A 25540-nucleotide genomic window follows, 5' to 3' on the forward strand; every position below is an offset into this window, starting at 1 on the left:
AGAACTTTTATTAAATTGGCTTCAAACTAGAACTTGGCCTAGTGTCATAGTATTTTTATTTATATTAAGGGATGATGTTATTCAGAGACACAAGTGATAAGATGTACCTATGATGTTGTTTTGTGCCGAGGCCCAAAACTGCAAAACAAATCATAACAGTTGCAGAAGCTACTACCGAAAGGGACTAATCAAACTCTTGAGTGTGTGCCGCTCACTTTCTGATAGCCTCCTCTTTCTTAACAAAAGGCCCTAAAGAGACCAGCAATAAATGCCGGCATTGGGGCAGAGTTGACTGCATGCTGCTTGCCCTGACTCCGCCCCCATGCCAGCATGATGCCGTGTGCCCAACTGCACGGCGCTGAGTTGACAGCACTCCCTTGGCGCAGCATGTACATGCACTGTGCCAAAGGAGCACCAAAAGCCGTGGTGTCAGCGATTATGGTGCTCTTTCCACGGCACAAAAAGAAGCTTCTTTTTGCAGCTTCTTTTTGCGGTTGCTGCATCCCCAGTCTGGCAAGGAAAGTGGCGGGGCCCCACCGCTCCTTAGGGGCTGTCTGTAAAGCCCCAAAAGTTAGCTATTGTGTGGGCTGCATACCATTCACTACTTCAATCCCTGACCCTGTCTTGAGGTTTTCAAACTGAAGTCTCACGATTTCTTATGGCTGTTGTTTATCCTGGAGTGGTATATTGCTTTGTTCATTCCCAATTGTGGGCACAGTCAGTAGGATTGATTGCATGTCCAGGTCATATAATAAGAATCTGATGGTGGTTTCTTTCATGAAGCTAGATGCAGTGTCTTTTTCTAAGAGGAAAATCATTCAGTACTTCAGTAGAAGATGGAATTTAACTCTCTGCCTTCGTTTTAGGTCCCCACCAGCAGCTCTTATGAATGTTCTTGCCGTGCAAGAAGACTTACTAGAAAACATCCTAGAATTCATCCCAGTTGGAGAGTTTGCAGTTGTTCAACCGATGAGTGAAGAATTTTGTCTTGTTTTAGGATATCTTCTCACCTGGAAATTAATACTAACTTTCTTCAAAGCAGCATCTTCTCAGGTTAAAAAAAAGCCATACAAAAACTCTCATTTCCACACATTTTAGGAACAAACCAGTTCAGTTTGCTTGCAGAGTTCCTCTTGCTAAATATCTGCAGAAAATCAAGAATCTTCTCTTTTGGAAAATTAGGAATAATATAAATAAATATATTACTGCTTCTCCACAATTTGGATTTAAAACTGTCTCTTACAGTACTCCTGCTAATTTTGTCTCTTTAACCAGTATAGAAAGATATATAGGCGGGATACAGACGGGCAAAAAGGGGTGTATTCATGACGTCATGAAGGTAGAGCCTTCAGACGGGCCTTACCTGAATGCCGCCATGAACACACCCCCCACACGCCCCAAGCGGGAAGAGGCGGCATTAAAAAGGTGCTGCTTTTCTCCGCTTCTTTTCCGTTTGATGCGCAGCTGCGCAGCTCTGTCTGTAAGCTGCTGCACCGGTACGTCAGAATTGCTACGCCGCTAATTTAAGTTGCCCATTTAAAAGCTCCGTGTCTGCTGCGTCGCATAATGAGTCGGGGTCCTGGAACATGCACAGTTTGCAGTCTGGCTTTAATTGCAGCGTCAGCTGCCATGCAGGTGTGGAAGCTGCAGCACAGCTGCAGCGCATTTTAAGACTCGTAACCCTAACCCTAGCCCTAACCCTAGAGCAACATGTACGCATGCGCTGCTTGGAAAGTTTGGACTTTAAAGTGAGCCCCTACACACATTCCTGTGCCATTTTCACCTAACAATAAAAACCGCTAAAACTGTAAATATTTACATATGTACAAGGGAGGTGATGGGGGATGGCAGGGGGACAGCGGTGGCAGCGGCGATAGCTGTGGCTGCGCATTGCAGATTCAGCAGGAGCGCGGGGACCAAAGGAGAGGAGGCATCCATGATGCTGGTGACACTGGCAAAGTGCAAGCGGACAAGGATGCCAACACCAGCTGATCACCAGCTGGCAGGAGACCACTATTGTTCTTGGGCAGAGCGGGGGGAAAAGTTTAAAGGGGCTTGGGCACTTTAAATGTGCCCATAGGCTTTCTGCCGCCGCTGCTTAGCGCTGCAGCTGCGCAGCTGCGCATCCGCCAGCCGGCAAAGGAAAAAAAAAAGCCCCGTTTTTGGCCGCCCGTGAGGAAGCTGCCTCTCTCTTTGCAGCGTCCTCCGAGGCGGCGGTTTGGAAACTGCGGGTCAGAAACGGCCCCAGGTGAGGCGTCTTCACTGCCCCCCATGTGGAAGCCCCATCTCCTGAGCCACGCCCCCGGGGCGGGCGGTCTGGAGGCTCCGTATTCAGCAGAATACACCTCCAAGACATCTTCCCCTGCCCATCTGTGTCCCGCCATACAGAATATTGTCCTGTGAATTAGAAAAATAATTGTGATTATTCCTATTCTTGTTTGGACAGATATCTATTGTCATGTACAATCTGCATTCATGTTGGTCACATTTTTGTATATGAAAAGATTGGGAAGTGCAATGGCACTTTTCTTTTCCTCATCTGGATAAAAGTTTTTCTTTTATCAAGATATTTTATCGTGCTTGCATTAGAAATGACTGATTAAATAAGAGACTTTTAAAGGTACACATATACAGTATAAATTTCCTATTTGCTTTGTAAACATTAAGCACAATTTTGTGCTTTAAAATAATGTGAAAGGATGCCAATTTTCTATGTGTTTCATATAATGCTCAATTGAGATTTTGATCTTGCTTTTTAAATAGCTTAACAAGCAGGTTCCATTAGTTTACTTGCAGTATGTAGTATGGTCATCTGGGGTTTTTGGTATGGACCTTTGTTAGTATGTAGTATGGTTTCATACAAAAATATTCTTATCGACTGAATCTCATTTAAATCTATTGTATACATTCTTTCAGTTCACTTACTTCTGAGCAAAAGTTTTATATGGAATAATTTTTACTTTTTTCTTCACAACCAGCTGCGGGCTCTCTATTCACAATACCTTCGAAGAACTAAGAGTTTGAACAAACTATTATATCACCTGTTCAGACTTATGCCAGAAAACCCAACCTTACCAGTATCAGCAATTGAACTTCCAAATAAGGATGTAAAAACATATTTTACAGAAGAGCTTGATTTAGACATTAAAGGTTGGTCCAAATATTTTTAACTTTGATGCTAGCCATTTCAGTCTTTTAAAGTATCAAATATATTGTATTCTGAAAAAAAATGATTTTAAAAAGTTTTCACTGGCTCACCTTAGAAGCATGATTTATTGTTGGAAAATGACTAGGATTAAACATGTCCTTTAGGGCAATCCCTAGGTTGCACTGTCACATTGAGAGATAAAGTGGCTTAGTGTGGAACATCTATGATAGAAATATGCTTTAAACACTGTTCTTCTTTCTACACACATTTCTTATCCAGATACATCAGGACTGTCATCACACATCCCACATTTGGCTTGCTCTGTTTACTGCATGACATTAAAGGATTTGCCAGCCATGGTTCGCCTTTGGTGGAATAGCTGTGAGAAACGAGTCTTCAACATTGTAGATAAATTTACCAGCAAATATGTCAGCAGTGTACTTTCTTCACAAGAAATATCTTCTGTCCAAACTAGTACACAGTTGTTTAATGGCATGATGGTTTGTATTTCCTTATCTTACTTTATTTCATCATAGTTATTTCAGGATAGCGTTGCTGTTGTGCTAACATGAAATTATGTGACTCTAAATTCGATGCACATACGTAGCTGTTCCCTGTTAAAAATTCTAGTATTGTCATGAGCTTAGGAAAGCAGATTATTTATTTATTTATTTATTTATTTTTAGTATTTATACCCCGCTCTTCAGCCAAAAGGCTATCAGAGCAGCTTATATTATTTTAAATTAGATATTTTTCTGCCCTCAGGCTTACAATCTAAAAAGACAAGACACGAAAGGAGAAAGGAATGGAAGTAGGGAAGGGGGAAAGTCCAGCAAACCTCTCTCTTGGAGGCCTGGACCATGGCAGATGGACTGGAGGGGGGGCCCTTCTTCTTGATAATGTCTGCAGTCAGCTATTTTTATCAGGCGCAATACAAGGTGTTGGTTATTACCTTTAAAGCCCTACATGGCTCGGGCCCAAGTTACTTGCGGGAACGCCTCTCCCTACACACTCCGTCCCACACTCTCAGAACATCAGGGAAGTACTTATTGGAACATCATAATACTAGGTTAACAACAACTTCTCATAGGGCGTTTACAGCTGCGGTTCCAAAATTATGGAATAGCCTACGCGAAGAGATCCATCTCATCAATACCTTAGAGGCCTTTAAGAAGTCACTCAAAACGGATCTCTTCCGGCGGGCTTATCCATCAGACTCCATATAAAAGCTTATGATAATGTTTCACTCCTGACTATGATTATTGGCTACTGATGAACTGTTTTTTAGAGAACTAATAGGAATGTGGTAAATTCAGTATTAGTGTTTTATTGTATTATTTGTATTATTGTATTATTTTATTGATGTAATCCAGCCTTGATCCTTGGGAGAGGCGGGAAATATAAATAAACATTATTATTATTATTATTATTATTATTATTATTATTATTAATTTCAGTCTTCTGGTTAATGTTGCACAAATCATAGTAGTAATCAATGTTTTCTATAGAATGTAAGGTGTTAGTGTGTTTGTTATTACCACTTCAGCATAATATTATTTAAATCTACCTTGTATTCATTCAGTTCTACATGTATTACAATTTGACACCTGTCAGGGGAGGGTTGCAATGATACTACTGTAAATATATAATTTTGGTGTGTGTTTTAAATTGTCTAGTATGACAGGTCTATTTTGAAAATGAGTTGTTTTATGTCCACACTCTTTCTATAGGTAAAAGCTCGATCTGCTACTCGAGAAGTCATTGCTACCTACTCAGTTGATGATATATTCATTGAACTGATAATACAGTTGCCTCCCAATTATCCCTTGGGCTCCATCATTGTTGAAAGTGGAAAGAGAGTTGGGGTGGCAGTTCAGCAATGGCGCAACTGGATGCTACAGCTGAGTACATACCTCACTCACCAAGTATGCTTTCCCTAAAAATGCCTTGTTCCTAGAAACTTCATAGTAGACTAGTCCCTGCCATATAATATTGCCTGCAGGTTAACTAATTAGATCTGGTTTGGGGAATAAAAGGTTACAGGAGAACTAAAAGGGTACTGTTCTTCACAATTTGGCCAGACCTTGTAGAAGTTACTTTTTGGATTAAAATATCCAGATTATATATGGCCAGAACAGCATTAGTACAGTTCTCTTGTATCTTATTGTCAGCCAGGAAATTCACAGCTCTATTGAAGTGTTAAACCAAAGTAGTTCAGCCGGGGAGTAGGACCTTTGGGCTATACATTTTCCAATATATGCCAGCCCTGCTTGCTTCAGTTCAGATCTTGCCATACTGATCAGGAATATACACTCTACTTGTAATAGGAATAGAACTCCTTTTCAGAACTTACTGCTCAACACAAGAGTTGAAACTGATGGGAACAGGGCAGTGGACAGAATTGGTGTATGTCCCCTTGTTTTCACATTAGGCCTAGACATGAGCAGGGGTAATGTGATGTTGCATGCATGCCTTAAAGCATTTTCAGCTATAGTATAACTTTGCATAAAAATTGTGAAATCAGTGTGGATGGAATACAGAAAAGCCAAATGTTTGAAGCAACACATTATTAACAGACTCTTACTTTCTTTTTAGAATGGAAGCATTATGGAAGGTTTAGCATTATGGAAAAACAATGTGGATAAACGTTTTGAGGGTGTGGAAGATTGCATGATCTGTTTCTCGGTCATCCACGGCTCTAACTATTCGCTCCCCAAAAAAGCTTGCAGAACATGCAAGAAAAAGTTCCATTCAGCATGTTTGGTAAGTAACTACTAGACAGACATTGAACCAAGTTTTAAATAAATAATAATTTTAAAACCCCTTTATACTCACAAGGCTTTAGGGACCTGTAGTAAAGTCAGAATTGTTGAAGCTGAATCACTTTAACAAAACTGAAATGATCCTCATTTCTCTCAAGAAAGCAGTTTCCTTCTGTATTATTTCACACTTTTAATGGACTCTAAGTAAATCATGCAGATTCCATTTACATATACCAAAACTGAGAGTAATGTCATTTTTAAAAATATACATACTTTAAAGATGTGTTAGCTCCGTCTTCCTTAACAGAAGGTGTGACAGGACTTTCCTTATATGCCTGAGGTTAAATTTACCTTTTCTGCACCAAATGGCCCTAGTCACTAACACCTGTCTTGTTTTTATCCTTTTAACATTCTCCCTAAGTGTATAAGGCAGGGTCCCAAGTGTCTTCTCCAAACCAATTCAATATCTTAGGTAGTGTGCTTGCTTTTGTTTATAATGTCTATTTACTCAGAAACATGTTATAAAACATAAATAGTAACTTTATTAAATAACATAAAGCAAGAAAGTATCTTAGGTGGGTTACTTCAACTCAGTGTGGTTACGTTAGCATACACTTGTAGGCTTATCACAATCCCCTTTGGACTTTCTTAAGAGACTCCCGATCCTAGACAGAATCCCTCTCTGACTCTGAGTCAAATTCGTTATCTCACTCTCACTGAAGACCATCTCTCAGTCACTCACTCCTGCTTTTATACCTTCTAGTTCCTCTGCAGCCCCCCAACTCAGTTTGTCTGAACTGTGGGCAGCCAAGTCTGTGTAGCTACTCCATCACATAGGGCTTTTTGGATGTGTTGGACTGAACCCCACAATTTCTAGCCAACATGGCCATAGAAAACATAGAATATAGTGGAATTCCTACAATTAAAAACATGAGGGATCCACATGGCCAAAAGACCTTTTTAGGCTAATGTCTTTATTTTAATTTCAGAAATTATACATGTATTGTTTACTGAATTATTTTTTACAGAGTTTGATCAAGTCAAATTAACTTTGCTAAATATATGGCAAACAAAGCTGATTAATGCCTGATTTTCTTTTTTCTAGTACAAATGGTTTACATCTAGTAACAAGTCTACCTGTCCCCTCTGTCGAGAGACCTTCTTCTGAAATATATTGTCTTCTCTGATTCAGAGAGTTTCTCAAAGAAAACAGGCAATGGATTACAACAGGATTTAGCTGTGAAAGAAGCTAATTTGTTTTAGCTGTATTTACAAATAAAAATCTTAAGTTGGTTGATCAGTGCAACTTAAATATTGTATATGGCATTGTTTTCAAGATTACTTATTTATATATTAAAATAGAGTATTCTGATATTTCTTATGAAAATGGATGAGTGTGTAAAAGCATGTGCACCGTTGACCAATGTTTCATCCCCTCACAGCAGCATTGAAGGGTTTGGCAGCCCTCTGCAGCAGGTTTTTGGAGTGCAGAGCAGGTAGATTGCCCTCTTCTGATTCCACTGGCAGAATCACAAAACCACGAGCTTAGATCCCGTTCAATCCTATGCATGTCTATTTATAACTATCACTGAGTCCAGTGGAACCTACTCCCAGGTTACGTGTGTACAACTGATTGAAGCTAAAGTATTCAGCAGCAAATGAAGAAAAGATTGTGAGCTTGCTAGGTTACAAATCATGATTGAAATAAGTATTAAAAGTTAAAAAAAAGTGAAGAGTATTACTTAGTGTATTACTTAAAATACACTATGGAAGTTTTTTTTTGGTAGTGGGGTGTATTTTATATAAATTTATAAATTATATAAATTTAAGCCTAGAAATAAATTCTAGTTGAGCTCAGTTTATCTCATTTTAAGCTCCACCCTGTCCTGTGCTAGGACTCCTTCAGTGAAATTTTTTTTTAAAAATCCTGTCTTGTACTCACCCGTTTGGGAAAAGTACATCAAATATCTTAAACTGTAATAGTGGAAGTTAAATATTTATTAATAATTTCACACACAGTCACCAGATCTTTCTTTAGTTTCCATTGGCCTCCACTGTCTACAAATCCACATTGATTCTGCTGGCTTTACTGAAGTGGCACAGGTAGTAGCTTCATTTAATTAAAAGAAAATCAGTAAAAAAATAAGCAATTTCAGTTCATGATGACAGTATTTTTAAAACTTATATAATCCTGTCACTTTAATTCACGGTTATTTTAGATTGTTCAGCTTAACTAAATTGTATTGATTGTGCATTGTTTGTAGATTCCAGTCCAGTCATTGATATTACAAATTCATGATGCTCTTTAGCCCAGTTAAGATAGCAGCAGGGAGTGTTCTGGGATAGCATGCAGGGACTGAAGTAGGAGATACTAGCATAGCTCTAATAAAGACTTTTATCTTCTGGTCTCCATTGAGTACTATTGCATCAGCCATTGGAATGCTAAAGACAGAAAGCCAGCAGAGAATGAATTCCACAGTGGCTGTGGAACAACTGTGTCTGTGGGACAGTACATTTACCAGTCTCTTGTGCACTGTGCAGCTTGTCCATCCACCCAGATGATAGCAACAAGATAGCTGCATATCTTGTGATAGGCCATAAAATTTGCAGCAAGTCGCTTCTCAGAATTACCCTCCTTCCCTCTGTTGGGCTACTGCACCAAATGCCCTTTTGCTTTCCAAGACAATAAGCAGCAGGGCTCATCTTCAGGACTTGCAAAATTTGAGTACTGAAAGATTCTCTCTTCCTGCTTGTCTGTAAAGTACTTTGGTACCTTTTAAACCACGCTTCTGCAAAATCTGAATAATTTCATCTGCAATTTAAAATGACAAGTTACAGTAATTTTCAAAGGAGTAGGCTAAAATTTTTCTGTCATCCTCATCCTCATCGTTATTATTAAATAATCTTCAGCTAAACCTATTATCTGCTTATTTGGCAAATAGGAATGCAGAAATATTGACACTTGATGATCATTACTGGCAGGCAAACAGCTATAAAATGGGGAGGAGAGCATTAGAGACTAGTAAAAACTGCCAGCTGTAGGTCATAAGGGAGGTTGTGCCATTTAGTCGTCTTTGTATTTTTAAAGTTTTTGAAATCAATGTGATAGGTAGCACTACTCAATGGAACTAGTAGGTAACAATTTCTTCTAAAAACAGGTAATACTAGAACTGGCTTTTTCAATAGAATTTCCAGGCTCTGGTAAATGCACAAAAGGCCATCTTTATTCCTTACAAAGGCTTTCCATAATGTCTTAATAGCAACTGCTGAATGCTATATATTCTTTAGGATAACATAGTTTGGACCATACACACAGAGACAATCCAGCTTGGTGTGAAGCCATCTCCAAGACTCATAAGCATTACCTGTTTATTTGGAAGGCTTCCTCTAAATGATATGATTTAACACAATAAATGAAGAGTAATTTGTATTTTTTTTAGGATATTATCAAAGAGGACCAGTGTATTCATACATTTAACAACAAAAAAGAAACAAAGGCGGGATACAGATGGGCAAAAAGGGGTGTGTTCATGACGTCATGAAGGTAGAGCCTTCAGACGGGCCTTACCTGAATGCCGCCATGAACACGCCCCCCGCACGCCCCAAGCGGGAAGAAGCGGCATTAAAAAGGTGCTGCTTTTCTCCGCTTCTTTTCCGTTTGATGCGCAGCTGCGCAGCTCCGTCTGTAAGCTGCTGCACCGGTACGCCAGAATTGCTACGCCGCTAATTTAAGTTGCCCATTTAAAAGCTCCGAGTCAGCTGCATCGCATAATGAGTCGGGGTCCTGGAACATGCGCAGTTTGCAGTCAGGCTTTAATTGCAGCGTCAGCTGCCATGCAGGTGTGGAAGCTGCAGCACAGCTGCAGCGCATTTTAAGACTCCTAACCCTAACTCTAACCCTAACCCTAGAGCAACATGTACGCATGCGCTGCTTGGAAAGTTTGGACTTTAAAGTGAGCCCCTACACACATTCCTGTGCCATTTTCACCTAACAATAAAAACCGCTAAAACTGTAAATATTTACATATGTACAAGGGAGGTGATGGGGGATGGCAGGGGGACAGCGGTGGCAGCGGCGACAGCTGTGGCTGTGCATTGCAGATTCAGCAGGAGCGCGGGGACCAAAGGAGAGGAGGCATCCATGATGCTGGTGACACTGGCAAAGTGCAAGAGGACAAGGATGCCAACACCAGCTGATCACCAGCTGGCAGGAGACTACCATTGTTCTTGGGCAGAGTGGGGGGAAAAGTTTTAAAGGGGCTTGGGCACTTTAAATGTGCACATAGGCTTTCTGCCGCCGCTGCTTAGCGCTGCAGCTGCGCATCCGCCAGCCGGCAAAGGAAAAAAAAAGACCCGTTTTTGGCCGCCCGTGAGGAAGCTGCCTCTCTCTTTGCAGCGTCCTCCGAGGCGGCGGTTTGGAAACTGCGGGTCAGAAACGGCCCCAGGTGAGGCGTCTTCACTGCCCCCCATGTGGAAGCCCCATCTCCTGAGCCACGCCCCCGGGGCGGGCGGTCTGGAGGCTCCGTATTCAGCAGACTACACCTCCAAGACGTCTTCCCCTGCCCGTTTGTATCCCGCCAAACTTTCTTTCCTACCTGGATTATTTTCTTGGATCGTAACTATGTAAAACAATCCTTTTACTGAAAGCAAGTCTGGCACCAGTGGAAGAAGTCTGTCCATAACTTCTCTGCCATTTTTACCTCCAGCCCAAGCTGCCTCTATTCCATGACTTTGTATCTAAAATAGATAAAACAGGAAAAGTTCCAGTTTGACCACACTTATATCAGCTTTAAACAATAAAGCTCAACTTCTTTGACACTTTCAGACAGGTACAATTCTGCAAATTCAATTGATGACCTACTGCCCCACATGCAGTAGGTTGATAAATGATTTTCTCAAATGCATTCTCACAATTCTTACCTCAGCAGAAGGAGTTACCACATAGGGTGGATTAAATAGTAGTAGGTCAACTTTCCCATGCAGTCGTGGCAACAATCCGGTTATCTAGACATAGGGTGAAATAAAATAGCATGAAAAATAGGTAAGTGAAACATCCATACATTATGTCTTCATGCAAAATTAGTGTTCCTTTGTGAGTCAGTAAGATGTTTTAGGAAAACTTTAGATATATACAAAGTCCTTAGTTTGAGTAAAAAGTAAATTCTCCTTTGACAAAGTTGTCAAGTTGTGTCCGACTGTAGGGGGTGGTGCTCATCTCCATTGTTAAGCCGAAGAGCCAGCATTGTCAAAAACAACTGTGATCATGTGGCTAGCATGACTGCACATAACGCTGTTACCTTCCCACCGAAGGGTATCTATCTACTTGCACTTTTACATGCTTTCGAACTGCTAGGTTGGCAGAAGCTGGGACTTCACTCCCCATGGCACTTGCCATCATCAGAGTCAGTGTCTTAACCACTGATCCACATAGCTTCTATTCGTGTGAAAAGACTGGCTTATTATCAAAACGCATAGTAAATCTAAAGCTTGTCTTGTAACAGTTATGCTTCAAGAAAAGCACAAAAAGTCCACATATAAAGGTACAGTGGACTCATGTTTTCAATAAACTTGCCAAGCTACCAAATTGGGGTAGTTTTCCTATTACTATGAATGTAAAGATTACCTCCACATAAAAACAATACTTACAGAGCACTTCAATGAGTTACAGTTACAAGTGTTATGTGAGAATAAACTGTTTTACAAAGGAGTTGCGATTAGGATTCAAAGCTTTACCTGAAACAATTGTTAATTCAAAGGACAAACACTCCTGAACTCCCACCTGTCAGTCTTCACCATGTTGTATTTACTCCAATAACTTCTCTCCAGCTTCCTAATGCTTTGGGCCAGGAATGAAAAAAGGAAACCTACAATTTGAGCCCCACCCTCCCAGTGTCAATTTTCTGCTGAGGACTTTTTGATAATCCCTTTTTCCACATGCAAACTAGGAGTCACAAAACTGCCAAAGCCAAACATTACTAACACCACCAGTATAAGGCAAGTTGTGAGAGTTCAGAAAATACACTTCCTTGTGTTGCAATAACAGGCAACTGGTGCAACAGAGATGGGACTTACGCAGCCCTTCAGCTTCCAGCCAACCTCCCCACCCACTATATTCTCAAGGACAGCTGTGATTTGCAGTCCAACAACCTGTGGAAGGCCATAGAAATCCCACCTCCATAGTACTAGGACCAATGGGTTCAAACTACAGGAGTAGAGATTCCACCTCAACATTAGGAAGAACTTCCTGACAGTAAGAGCTGTTCAACAGTGGAATACTCTGCCTCAGAGAGTGGTGGAGTCTCCTCTGCAGATTTTTAAACAGTCTGAATGGCCATCTGTCAGGGCTGCTTTGATTATGTTTTCCTACATGGCTGGGGGATTGGATTTGATGGCCCTTGAGGTCTCTTCTAACTATGATACTACCCCCACCCCTATGTTATCTTTCAATATGATAGAAAATCTGCATGAATAGGTAAGTTTGCAGGAACCTAGTTTAAAGTATGGCAATACTATTGTGGCATGATTAACCTAAGTGGTATAATGCAGTTATTTTAATACTCCTCAACTGTAAAAACTGCTGACCTATCAGAAGGATCATTTATAATTTGACTCTCACCAGATCAGTAATTATGGGCTGAATATCAACATTATTACGCATAGCTGTCTCCACTGTGCACAGACCTGCCAAAGGATTGATATCAGTACACCTGTAAGAGTAAAATGAGTCACATTTCAGTTAATACTACTTATATTTGGTAAAGTGAAAAAAGAAGGATTTGTTTTAGACAAGGTTTATTTATTTGATTTGTATTCTGCCTTCCTCCACAAGAAGGACCCAAGGTGGTTCACAACATAATTAAAAACAAGCATTTTGAATTGTACCCAGAAACAGACAAGTGTTCAGTGAAGCAGTTGTAACGGGGGATATATATGCTCCTTGTAAAAAAGGACTTCTCACAATAAGATGCATAACATCTGCAAATTGAAGTTCCTAGTAAGAAAGAGTTTCTCTTTAATTTGCAACTGTTGAGATATCATGCTAGCCCTGACTGTCTACAGAATTCAAATATTTTTAATTAGAATTTGGCAAGGTAAGTGCTTCTGTAGCCAAGGGTCCGTTCAGGGGAATTTTATTATTATTGTTATTAGCTCAAATATTGCAAGAGGAGGGCCTGCTACGACAGCCCTTGCAGAATCGTCTCCCGTTGTGTATACGGAGTAGACCAGGGGATCCCAATAAATGGAGCTGAGACAGACTTATAGAATTAATAACCAATTTATTTATAAAGGGAAAAACACATACGATTCACTAGCATACACACACACATACAAGGCTCAGGAAAAGCATAGGTTAGCATGGAATAGGATTTTAGGCATCACTGGGGTGATATGTACCAGAATGTAGACTCCCTCCAGGAATCCAAATGGAATATGATGAGGATGGCATGAGGCTCAGCCATGGAATGACTGGCCAGGCGCCAGGATTCAAAGGGACAGAGCTTCCCCCTGAAATCCAGACTGGCCCAGTGAACAGGCAAATCTGATGATATTTATAGGCAAAATCTTGCCTTTGGCAAAGGTGCTTGATGGTGAGAACAAAGGTGTTTAATGACTTTCTTTTCACCTGGATGTCCCTGTCTGATTGTCTTAGTGGTCTTAAGCTGCTTGGACAATAGGCTCGAGGAGGGGGGTGATGGCTTCAAGGAAGGTAAACCTTTTACTCTTCCCAGCTTAAGATAATCCCTTTATGCGACTTCCCCAGATATGATAATGTGGGTGCCCCTCAGGGGTGTGTGTACATGTCCTCATGCCTTGCTGGCAATGGTGGACAGGCTATTAGAGTTCATCTAGGGGTCATTAAGGGCTATCATTTATACCAAAATTTATATGGAGCAGCATGGGTAACACTTCCACTCATCTCCAGTTCTCTGGTATTAATAACCACATGAGGAATTTTTAATGAATCTTTATCTTAAAATAATTGTGTGATTTAGGATAGAAAACTAAACTTACAAAATGATCAGAAGCATGACTTGGTTACTTTACAGATGAAACTCAATGGATTAGGATTTAAAATACAGTTAACATGAACTAGGAGTTGGCAGGGAATCTGAAATGACCCATTAGTTTGCAGAACAGCATTAACACTGTTTTGCTTCAAACTGCATTTTCTCTGGCCTGAGTGGTTTTACTGAATAAATTAAAACTGGCATCACTGATCTCTCTGTAAAATTTTAATTACACTTCTCACATTCAGGTCCAAAGTTTTTTTTAAAAAAGAAAGCAGAATAATAAGAACCTATAGCCCTTTCCAGATGGGCCTTTTAGTACATACTGTGTATGTACTAGGGTTGCCCGCGGGCGTCTCTTTCAGACACCCCCAACCCTAGTAGGTACACAGTACGTACAAAATTCTAGATGGGTGCCGCCATTAGGACATCATGGCCACACCGCCTCCAAATGGCGCCCTTTCCGCGGTGCCTGAAGCCCCGAGGACACCCTTTCCAGGCCGCGAGAAGTGGCCTTTTGCCACTTCCCGCGGCCTGGAAAAGTGGCGGATCGGGGGCCTCAGCCGAGGCCCCGATCCATCGGGGAAAGGGGTGGGTACAGGTTGCCCCAAAGGGGCGGTCTGTAACGCGCCTATGTATGTATGTAAAAATGCTACCAAAGTGATGTGGATGATACAATAAACTGCAGTGGGGGTTGTGTGGCCTTCCAAATTCTATTATATTGCAACTCGAGCATGCCTCCCCATTTACTTTGAGGTTAGGGTTGCTTGGAGTTGGAGTCCAACAATATCTGCAGCACTGCACAATTCCCTTCCCTAATTTAAGCACACACAACCTTTCAATTTGTTGCTGTTGTTGTTAACTGTCCTCAAATCAGTCTCGACCCATGGTGACCCTGTGGATGAGACATCTTCAAGATCCCTTGTCCTTCACTGCTCTACCCAGCTCCTGCAAACTCATACTTGTGATCTCTTTAATAGAGTCCATCCATCTAGCATGCACCCTTCCTCCCTTTCTACTTCCCTCCACCCTTCCCAGCATTATTGTTTTTTCCAATGAGTCATGTCATCTCGTGATGTGTCCAAAGTACAACAGCCTAGGCTTTGTCATCTTGGCTTCCAGGGAGATATCTGGCCCAATCAGGTCCAGGACCCATTTGTTCACTAGATTATTATTTTTTACTAGATTATACTTACAGATACAATGCTTTAGGTCCAACAATTGAAGCCAGAAAAGTTGACACTACCCCAGATCCACATCCTACTTCAAGGCAGATATCAATGCTAAATTTGGCATAAAAATAAGTGTGTAAGTTGATTAGAATGAGGGTTCTGATGTTACATACAGATCAAATAAGTATTCAAAGGGCTCTTGAGCACCTTTGATGAATCTGAGGAAGTAGACTGAGGTCCAAATTACACTGTAGAAATAATCCAGTTCAAGACTGCTTTAACTGCCCTGGCTCAGTGCTAGAGAATCCTGGGAATTGTTGTTTATTTTGGTACCAGAGCCCTCTGACAGAGAAAGCTAAATCTCCCCCAAAACAGAATTTGCTAACACTGAACCAGGGCAGTTAAAGCAGTCTCAAACTGGATTATTTCTGCGGTGTGTTTTGGACCTGAGTCTACAAAAGCTCATGCTAAAACTTCTTTCACGCAATAAGTCTCAAATGTTCTGCAAGATACCTTTCCATACTGATATTCCAGACTCACACAGCCATGTCTCTGAATTCTATCCCCATCATGGAAAAATCAGCTAAGGTTCACCTTGACGGCCAGAAGTCAGAAATGACTTTAAGGCACATAACACAAACAAAGACTCCAGCCCCACCCCCCTCCGAATGCAGCTTCATAGTAAAATCTGTGCAGAAAAAAAAGAGAGATTTGAATATACAGTATAAATTGCACTTCAAAAGAATCATTGCAACCATTAGGAACCTTACATTTCAGATTATGGAACTTCACAACCTCTCTTTTAAAAGTGGTAAAATTCATCGTTTAAAGTAATTATTTTTCACACTGGTGAATCTCGTCTCGAAATCCCCTGCTGAACTTTAACAATGAAGCACAGCTTTAAAAATAACTACTTTCTGGATTCCAAAAGTTTAAATAAACAAGTAACATTCTCAAAGCTCTAACAGAGATCATCGATAAATACAAGCCACATCCTTTACAGGCCTATAATCTATAAATATTAATATTCAAGTTTTGCCTCAAATTTTGGCTGCATCCACACTGGAGAAATAACCCGGTTTGGCACTGCTCTAAGTGTCTCGGCTCAAGTCTATGGAATTCTGGGAGTTGGGAGTTTGTTGTGGGGAAGCAGCCTTTGTTTTGTTTTGTTGTTAGCTCCTTTCGAGTCGATCTTGACTCACAGCTACCCTCTGGATGATGATGATGATTATTATTATTAAACTTTATTTCTAGAGCGCTGTAATTATACACATGATGAGATGACTTGCAAATTTATGGCTCAATATAAATAAATAAATTTATTTTAAATCAACTGTGTGATCTAGTGATCTGTGTGATTGTTATCAATATAAGTACTACTAATAATCATATTTACATTTGACTATATGCATTGGTTGTTTTTGCAGTGTGTATTTCAACCGCATAACTTGCTTAATTTTGTGTACTTTATGTTTTATGACTTTTAGATTGTACGCTATTGGAAGGTTATAAGTTGTTTTGATGATGCCTGTCAAGTGCCATGCAAATATATGGCGGTAATATATGGCGCTATATAAATAAACATTAATAATAATATTAATAATGTTAATGTTTTCAAGACCCCATATATATATATATATATATATATAGTCTCCCTGATTGAGAGTATGTGTGTGTATATATATATATATATATATATTCTCTCAATCAGGGAGACTTGTGATATATATAATAAATCAATATCTATCTATATATATAGATATATACTCAATATATATATATTCTCTCAATATATCTTCTCTCAGTCAGGGAGACTTGAGATATATATAATATAGCAATATCTATCTATATAGATATATACTGAATATATATTGATATATATATCTCTCAAGTCTCCCTGATTGAGACTTATAGTTTATTGTGGCACCAGAGCTGACAGAAGGATAAATGTCTCACAAAAACTACACATCCCAGAATTCCCTCGCAGTTGATTTATTTCCGCAGTGCGTTTTAGAACTTGGTTTATAACACGTGACCACCACCCTCGAACCAATCAGCGTCCCCGCATCCGCTCGCCTTTTCCTATTGGCTCTCCCAAGCCAGGCCCACCTGGGCCTCTCACCTGGCGCGCCTCAGCTCCTCCGCGTCGGCCTCCAGAGCGTCCAGGAGGAGGAAGGTGTCCTCGGCGGGCTCATAGACCTCGCGGAAGGGCCCCTCTGGCCCTACGTGGCGGTGGCAAGGGGTGGGGATCATCCTGGCCGCGGCTCCCGCGGCCACAGCCACGCCTTCTTTTTCTAGCTCTATGGTGGAGTCACCGTCGGCGGGGCACGAGGGGAAAAAGGGGAGCCGTAGTGCGCCTGCGCACGTCCAACGACGGGGAGGGCGAGGCGAGGCGGACATTTAAGCCCCGCCCCTCGTTCTTTATTCAGTGGAGCTTAAGGAGTCAGTTTTAAACCGGAAGTGACGCACTTCCTCCTAGAGCTAAGCGATTAGAGTGCCGCGTCTTAAATAGAGCGGCTTTGCTTCACTGGATTCTCAATAAAGACAGCCCCCTTCGAGTAGTTTCCGGCTGATGATGACCCTAAGGGGCACCTCTCATGGGGCTTTCTTGGCAAGTTTCCTCAGAGGGGGTTTGACGCTGAGGCTGAGAGAGAGTGACTCGCCCAGTGGGCTCTCATGGCAGATTCGGGATTCGAACCCTGGTCTCCCAGAGTCCTAGTCCAGCGCCCAAACCACTAGACCACGCTGGCTCAGTCCTTTGGTCTCCCTCAAAATAGATCAGTGCCTCTCCCTAAAGCTACAGAGGTTTGGAGGGAGGCAAAAAAATTAGGGAGAAGACACAGAGCCCTGGCACGGAGCCCAACAGACATCCCAAAATATGAACGAAACTAGCATTGTGTGAGCCGTCAAATTCTGTTCCAAAACACACTGCAGAAATAATCCAGTTTGAGACCACTTTAACTGCCCTGGCTCAGTGTTAGGGAATCCTGGGATTTGTAGTTTATTGTGGCACCAGAGCTCTCTCTCTCTCTCAGACAGAGAAGGCTAAATGTCTCACAAAACTACAGTTCCCAGAATTCCCTAGCATTGAGCCCTAGCAGTTAAAGCGGTTTCAAGCTGGATTATTATTTCTGCAGTGTGTTTTGGGCCAGAATGCGATGGCTGAGGTGCCAATTCTCGTTTCTGTAATGTCTTTGGCTAGCAAAGAAGTGTGTGTCTGCCATAGTTACATGTCATTCCTATGGCAATTCCTTAATTCCCCCCCCCCCTCCCTCTGCCTCTTTCTTCCATGGAAGCTTTCACTAGCCTAGATGAGGGTCCAGACACAGGGACGAAACTCTTGTTTTCCTTTCAGGACATACTGTTTTGGACTTGAAAAACAGAAAACGAAACAAAAGTCGACTTGAAAATCAGGAAACAAAAAGATTTTGGGCGAGAAGGAGTGACTAGACTCTTTTCATAACCTATGTGAATTGCAGCCCCCATCAGGTGCCCTCCAGATCTTTGAGACTGTTGTTCCCATTATTCCTGGATATGAACCAGGTTTGCCGTGATCTACGTCTTCGGTGCTAGTCTCTGCTCAAAATCTTTGTTCTCTTTGGCTGCATCCGCACTGCACAAATAACCAAGTTTAACTGCCGTGAAATGGTTGTAAGATATATGACTTGTATTTCTTCTTGCCTGGCTTTGTTCTTCTTGACTTAAGCAATTCTGGAATGTCCGTGACCTTGTTAATACAGTGCGCACACGTCATACGCAGGTGTGCTTTACACAGCTTTCAGCATACGCTGAAAGCCGCACAGGGAGGAAGGGGTGGCGGGTCCCATAGGGATGAATGGGGTGTGCACCTGTGGTGCGCGCATGCCACTGCACTGCTGTGCCGCCGCATGCACGTTATTTATTTTACGCAGAGGAGTCCAGAACGTCTCATTCTGACTCTCCTGTATCGGCTGTGCTGTAGCTTGATTTCTCTGACATTTGCTGCTTCTAAGCACATGATGTTAACTGACGGGTGCATCCTGTGAAATCCTGGGATGTGTAGTTTGCTGAGGCACTAGAGCACTCTGGTAAATCTAAATAACTCTCCCTAATCTGCAAATCCCAGGTTCCCATAGGATTTTTTCCCATGCCCATTATACTGACAACATAACACAGTGGGTCTTTGGTATTCACTGGAGTTTGGTTCCACAGTTCCCATGGGTACTAAATTACATGGATACTCATGTTCCATTAAATACAGCGGCATAGTAAAATAGTGTCCCTTAGATAAATGACAAGTCAAGGTTTGATTTTTGGAATTTATATATTTTTGGAATAGTTTTAAGCCGCAGATAGTCAAATCCGTGGATAAAGAATCTGTGAACATGGAGGGCCAACTGTACTATAATTGTGTAGTGCAAAAGCCCCCAGGTCGCCTGTGATTACACTATCCTTGGCTTGAAAATATTCACCCCCCCAAAATATCCCCCCCAAACAAAGTTTGATTTTACCATTTTATATAAGGGACACCTTTTTACTACCCCTTTGTATATAATGGGACTTGTGCATCCATGGATTGTGATATAATAATAATAAATAAATAATAAAATTTTTATTTATATCCCGCCCTTCTAAAAATCAGGGCGGCTTACAACATGGGTTAAAATACAATCAAAACACATCAAGACAAGAGTTAAAATACAATACAGTAATCATACAGAGAAAAAAACCAACAAAAGCCCCATAGCCCAACCTCTTGGCCACGGAAGAGGAGGGAGGCCCACAGGATTTTATTCGGGGAATGCCTGTTGGAACAGGAAGGTCTTTAAATCCTTCCTGAATTGGGCCAGGGTGGTAGACGAGCGGAGCTCAGTGGGCAGCGTATTCCAAAGGGCTGGGGCAGCTGTGGAGAATGACCTCCGTGTAGTGGAGGCCAACCTAGCCCCAGGCACCTTCAGTAATTGCTGCCCAGACGTTCTGAGGGTGCGAGGCGGAATGTACGGGGAGAGTCGGTCCTTCAGGTATCCTGGGCCCAAGCCATTTAGGGCTTTATAGGTGATTACCAACGCCTTATATTGGGCTCGGAAGCGAATGGGCAGCCAATGGAGGTCTTTCAGAACCGGTGTTATATGGCTGGTCCTGGGAGCACCAGTGACCAGCCGGGCTGCCATGTTCTGCACCATTTGCAGCTTCCGAGTTTGGTATAAGGGTTGCCCCATGTAGAGTACATTGCAGAAATCCAGTCTCGAAGTTACCAGAGCATGTACAACAGTTTCTAGGTCCCTCTGGGCCAGGTATGGGCGCAGCTGGCGAATCAGCCGAAGCTGATAACAGGTGCTCTTGACCGTCGCATTCACCTGAGCAGTCAGGTGAAGCGACGAGTCAAGGAGCACTCCCAGACTGCGCACGGAGTCCTTCACAGGGAGCGTGACCCCGTTCAGGACAGGTGGAACCACCGCCATTCCTGGACCAGGGGAACCTATCACTAGTACCTCCGTTTTCTCTGGATTCAATTTGAGTCGGTTTTCCCTCATCCAGCCCATTACTGACTCTAGACAGGCCACGAGAGGAGAGACGCCATCCCCGGTCACTGCATCAGTCGGAGACATAGAGAAAATAATTTGGGTGTCGTCAGCGTACTGATAACCCCGCGCCCCATGTCTCCGGATGATCTCTCCCAGCGGTTTCATGTAAATGTTAAATAGCATGGGAGACAGAATGGCTCCTTGAGGGACCCCAGTTTTAAGGGGCCTCTCATCAGAGCACACGTCTCCCAGCTGCACCATCTGGGACCTCCCGGAGAGGTAGGAACGGAACCACTGGAGCGCAGTGCCCCCGATCCCCACCTCTGCCAGGCGCCCCAGAAGGATACCATGGTCTATGGTATCGAAAGCCGCTGAGATGTCCAAGAGCACCAACAGGGACACGCTTCCCCCATCGATGCTCAGACGGAGATCATCGACCAGGGCGACCATGGCAGTCTCAACCCCGTAACCCGCCCGGAAGCCAGTTTGAAATGGGTCCAGATAATCCGTTTCATCCAAGACCGCCTGAAGCTGGATCGCAACCGCCCTCTCGATCACCTTTCCCAAAAACGGTAGCAGCGAAACAGGCCGATAATTATTATGAACCAGGGGGTCGAGGGAGGGCTTTTTTAGGATCGGTTTTACAATGGCCAATTTAAGATCCGATGGAAATAGCCCATCCCTCAGAGATGTATTAATTATCCGGCGTAACAACAATGTTACCGCCGGTCCCCCCTGGGCTGCTAACCACGAGGGGCAGGGATCAAGAGAGCAGGTTGTTTTCCGGACACTTCCGAGGATCTTGTCCACATCCTCGGTACTCACCAACTCAAACTGATCCAGTTTAACATAGTCCACGGAGGCTCTGGACACTTCTACTCTAGGTTCTGCTATAATGTCAGCGTTCAGACCTTCGCTTATATGAGAAGTTTTATCCGCAAAAAAGTCGTTAAACAAGTCACAGCAGGCCTTAGAAGGTTCAAGGATCTGGTTCAGGGCGGGAGGGAGCTGAGTTAGCTCCCTGACCACCCTGAACAACTCTGCCGGACGCGACTCAGTGGACGCAATACGAGCACCATAGAACGAGTTCTTTGTTGCTCGTATTGCCTCTCCATAGTCCTTTAACAATTGGTCTAGGAGAGTCTTGTCGTCTAAGCGGAGATGTTTGCGCCAACGGTACTCTAGCCGTCGCAGAGCTCGCTTCCTTGCCCGGAGATCTTCCGTATACCAGGGCTTACGCTTGGAAGCGGGCCTGAGAGGGCGCTTGGGAGCGATCCTGTGTATAGCCCTAGAAAGACCGGTATTCCAGATACTGGTGAGGGCATCAACAGAGTCGCCGTCATTTCCAACCGTGAGCCCCTCTAAGGCTTCTTGGAACCTCTCAGGTTCCATCAGCCTTCGAGGGTGGACCATCCTAACAGGTCCACCACCTCCGGGGGGGATCTGGGTAGAGGCCTTGAGTTTCACCTCTACCAGGAAATGATCCGTCCATGACAGGGGGGAAACATTAACTATTTCCGCCCACGGATTCTCCGCCTCCGAACAGAAGACCAAATCAAGAGTATTACCCGCACAATGCGTAGGACCCTGTATCAACTGGGACAGGCCCATGGCCGCCATGGTCTCCATGAATTCCCGAGCCGCACCGGATGGAACATGGCTGGCCGTGAGGGAGATGTTGAAGTCGCCCAGGACAAGAAGCCTGGGCGTCTCCAGCATCAACTCAGCGACCAGCTGTGTCAGCTCGTTAAGGGAGTCCGCTAATGCGGTGGCCGATACACTAACAGAATCCCTAGACTGTCCCTAGCCTTTAGGGTCAGGTAAATACACTCGATATAGGAGGTCTGTCGGATGTGGTTCCTGGTGAGGGACACGGTGTTCCTATGTATCAAGGCCACACACCCCCCCCGCCCACCTAACCTGCGCTGATCCTTCACCGAGAACCCAGCAGGCAGGGCCTGAGCCCACACCGCATCCCCTTCAGGCCCCAGCCAGGTCTCGGTAATGCAAGCCAGGTCACACTTAGAGTCCTCCAGCAGATCCTGGAGGATGTGGGTCTTGTTGTTGACAGACCTGGCATTGCACAGGAGCAGCGACAGGGTTTGTGGCACGGTTGGAGTGACCCTCAGGTCCTTCTGGTTGGGAGGGGGACAGGAAGGCGGGATAGATATGACGCATCTATCACGCCTTCCCCTGGAACGCCAGTCCCTTCTCCCACCACCATACCTCCCCCTGCCCCGCACAACCTCAATTGGAGCCCCGCTCGCAAGGATGTTATCCCCGGCCCAGGCATCCCCGGCTTCCCTATCCTCCCCCCACCCTCCTATGGCTATTAGAGGAGCAGGGGTTAGCCACCACAGGCATCCCCTGCACCCAGGCTAATCCAAAGCCTCTTCGCCCAATAAAAGCTGCGCAATTGCGCAGCTCCGCAGCAGCGGAGCTCCCCAGTCCGTGGGCGGCACTCCTGGGGCGGTGCGCAGATGCGCACCTCCGACACCCCGGGAGGAGGCCGCCCGGCCGAAGGCGCAGCTCTGGTGGCGTCGGTGGCCCGGCGAGAGGGCAGAGGGGGGGCGTGTCAAGGAGGCGCCGGTTGCCCGGATTTTGTACCCGCCGCTCTCACCTGGCGGGCTCCTCCCTGCTTCCCCCCAGGTGTTCCTTAAAGGCCCACTCGCTTCCTGGCCGCCAAACGCCAAAGCCAGAAGCCAAGCCCAGAGTCTTAAGGGGGTCCCGCCGCGGAGCTCCCCAGTCCGTGGGCGGCACTCCCGGGGCGGTACGCAGATGCGCACCTCCGACACCCCGGGAGGAAGCCGCCCGGCCGAAGGCGCAGCTCTGGTGGCGTCGGTGGTCCGGCGAGAGGGCAGAGGGGGGCGTGTCAAGGAGGCGCCGGTTGCCCGGCTTTTGTACCCGCCGCTCTCACCTGGCGGGCTCCTCCCTGCTTCCCCCCAGGTGTTCCTTAAAGGCCCACTCGCTTCCTGGCCGCCAAACGCCAAAACCAGAAGCCAGGCCCAGAGTCTTAAGGGGGTCCCGCCGCGGAGCTCCCCAGTCCGTGGGCGGCACTCCCGGGGCGGTGCGCAGATGCGCACCTCCGACACCCCGGGAGGAGGCCGCCCGGCCGAAGGCGCAGCTCTGGTGGCGTCGGTGGTCCGGCGAGAGGGCAGAGGGGGGCGTGTCAAGGAGGCGCCGGTTGCCCGGCTTTTGTACCCACCGCTCTCACCTGGTGGGCTCCTCCCTGCTTCCCCCCAGGTGTTCCTTAAAGGCCCACTCGCTTCCTGGCCGCCAAACGCCAAAGCCAGAAGCCAAGCCCAGAGTCTTAAGGGGGTCCCGCCGCGGAGCTCCCCAGTCCGTGGGCGGCACTCCCGGGGCGGTGCACAAATGCGCACCTCCGACACCCCGGGAGGAGGCCGCCCGGCCGAAGGCGCAGCTCTGGTGGCGTCGGTGGTCCGGCGAGAGGGCAGAGGGGGCGTGTCCTTGCCTCAGCTGCTGCCCAGATGGTAAAGGCACAGGCACAAACACAAAAAGCCTCAGCTTGGCTTGGAGCTGAGTGGTGGAGGGAAAGGGTAAGAGGTCCAGTAGTTCCTCTCTATCCATGGAGAGTCTTGCAATTAAACTGCAGCAGAAACCATGCTGTATTGCCTACTGAAGGCATAGGTGACATTCCAACTGGAAATGCTATTTTTGTTAAACCCTTTTTTAAAAACTACTTTTATTCTAAGGTAGCTGGTTGTAAACAGACAGACAAACCTCCAAACAAGCAAAAACACTTAACCCAAAAAGAATCCACAAATATAATACAAGAAAGGTAAAAAATGTCAAAACAGTTCAGAGATGTTAAAACCAGAACATATTCCACATATACTAACTTCTGGGTTTTAAAATGCCTAGCATATAAGTCAGCTTTTGGCACTCAAATAATATCGTCTGTGCCAGTGAAGGTTCAGCAGAGAGAACATAAAAGACAATGTCCTTAAACATTTATACAAAATTGTTCTAGTTTTCTGAGAGGAAACAATGGCCCAGTACATACCACCAAGAAGCGGCGTCCAGGCAGCAATTGTAGGGTTAGGGACCGTGCACCAACTGCATGGTCCCTAACCCTACGATGTCACGATGGCAGTGTAATGGCAGTCTTCGTCCATACAGGAGCCATCATCATGATGTAGGCAACGCACAGTGTATAGACATCACTGCGTGTTGCTTATGTCATGAGCACACCAAAGGCACACTCGTGTGTGCGGCATCCCAAGAACCCCCAAGTTTTTCTGGGTTCTTTTTGGGGTGGAGGGACTCCACACAGCTTGGCTGCTGCGGCATCCCTCCACAGAAAAACTGTCCGCCTCGAGCCTGCCCTTTCGGGGAGGTATGTGCCGGGCCAGTTGTTAGCAAGGGTGGAAATTTATAAAAACACCCCCAAATTCAAAGTGCATTTGGCGGAGGTAATTGGCTGTTCCCTTTGGCATTGCTTGGACATAGAAGCCTCTAGGTGAGACCTTATGTCCTTAGGGTGCTGGCATTTCTCTTGATGACCCTAACAGTGGGCTTGATGGGAAATGATCACTGTCTTCCATGACAGTGAAGTGAGCATCCCACGTAAGCAACTATGCCTTAGTTAGGAGCTGCAAAACAGTAAGAATGCGTCACACCATTGGGACAGATTTATGACTGAGATACTTTGCAGGCACCAGCTATTCTGGTATCAATAGCCTTTCTTATTGAATAGGCTGACTATAGATCAAGCAATGTGTAAATTTGGTTTTGCTTTGAAGCAGGAAAACATCCTCCACTGAAGACAAGGAAAAACCCTATAAAAAGCCTTGCCATTTCTTTGTTCTCTGTTCTGTGCCCTAGCCCAAGTTGGCACTTTGTCAGCTTGTGTTTTGATGCAATTCCAACCCCCCCCCCCTTACCCTTTCCCTGTTCATCTTCTGTGGTGCAGCTTTGTGCGAAT

The 25540-nt window shown here is 44.5% G+C and overlaps 2 protein-coding genes across 5 annotated transcripts in view; one reads left to right on the forward strand and one right to left on the reverse strand.

Moving 5' to 3' along the window:
• LTN1 (listerin E3 ubiquitin protein ligase 1) overlaps nucleotides 1–7222 on the forward strand; it is a 41537-nt gene extending 34315 nt beyond the window's left edge. Inside the window, exons 25-30 of one of the 2 annotated variants that reach the window (XM_089512145.1) lie at nucleotides 867–1053; nucleotides 2979–3150; nucleotides 3428–3648; nucleotides 4879–5073; nucleotides 5744–5911; nucleotides 7016–7222. In XM_089512145.1, the coding sequence (XP_089368271.1) occupies nucleotides 867–1053; nucleotides 2979–3150; nucleotides 3428–3648; nucleotides 4879–5073; nucleotides 5744–5911; nucleotides 7016–7078 (1006 nt within the window). In that variant the 3' untranslated portion in view covers nucleotides 7079–7222. Of the gene's footprint in view, nucleotides 1–866; nucleotides 1054–2978; nucleotides 3151–3427; nucleotides 3649–4878; nucleotides 5074–5743; nucleotides 5912–7015 lie in introns of those variants that run through there. The other variant, XM_089512146.1, reaches the window with a different exon arrangement.
• HEMK2 (HemK methyltransferase 2, ETF1 glutamine and histone H4 lysine) overlaps nucleotides 1–17429 on the reverse strand; it is a 32218-nt gene extending 14789 nt beyond the window's left edge. Inside the window, exons 1-6 of one of the 3 annotated variants that reach the window (XM_089512147.1) lie at nucleotides 17214–17429; nucleotides 15116–15202; nucleotides 12527–12617; nucleotides 10831–10914; nucleotides 10506–10647; nucleotides 7322–8722 (exon numbers count right to left, since the gene is read on the reverse strand). In XM_089512147.1, the coding sequence (XP_089368273.1) occupies nucleotides 8616–8722; nucleotides 10506–10647; nucleotides 10831–10914; nucleotides 12527–12617; nucleotides 15116–15202; nucleotides 17214–17344 (642 nt within the window). In that variant the 5' untranslated portion in view covers nucleotides 17345–17429 and the 3' untranslated portion in view covers nucleotides 7322–8615. Of the gene's footprint in view, nucleotides 1–7321; nucleotides 8723–10505; nucleotides 10648–10830; nucleotides 10915–12526; nucleotides 12618–15115; nucleotides 15203–17213 lie in introns of those variants that run through there. The other 2 variants (XR_016280226.1, XM_089512148.1) reach the window with 2 other exon arrangements.
• Between the last annotated feature and the right edge of the window lie 8111 nt (nucleotides 17430–25540).

Source organism: Sceloporus occidentalis, unplaced genomic scaffold (genome assembly GCF_023333645.1).
Source record: "Sceloporus occidentalis isolate IW3139 unplaced genomic scaffold, rSceOcc1.0.p SCAF_2, whole genome shotgun sequence".
Classification (NCBI taxonomy): domain Eukaryota; kingdom Metazoa; phylum Chordata; class Lepidosauria; order Squamata; family Phrynosomatidae; genus Sceloporus; species Sceloporus occidentalis.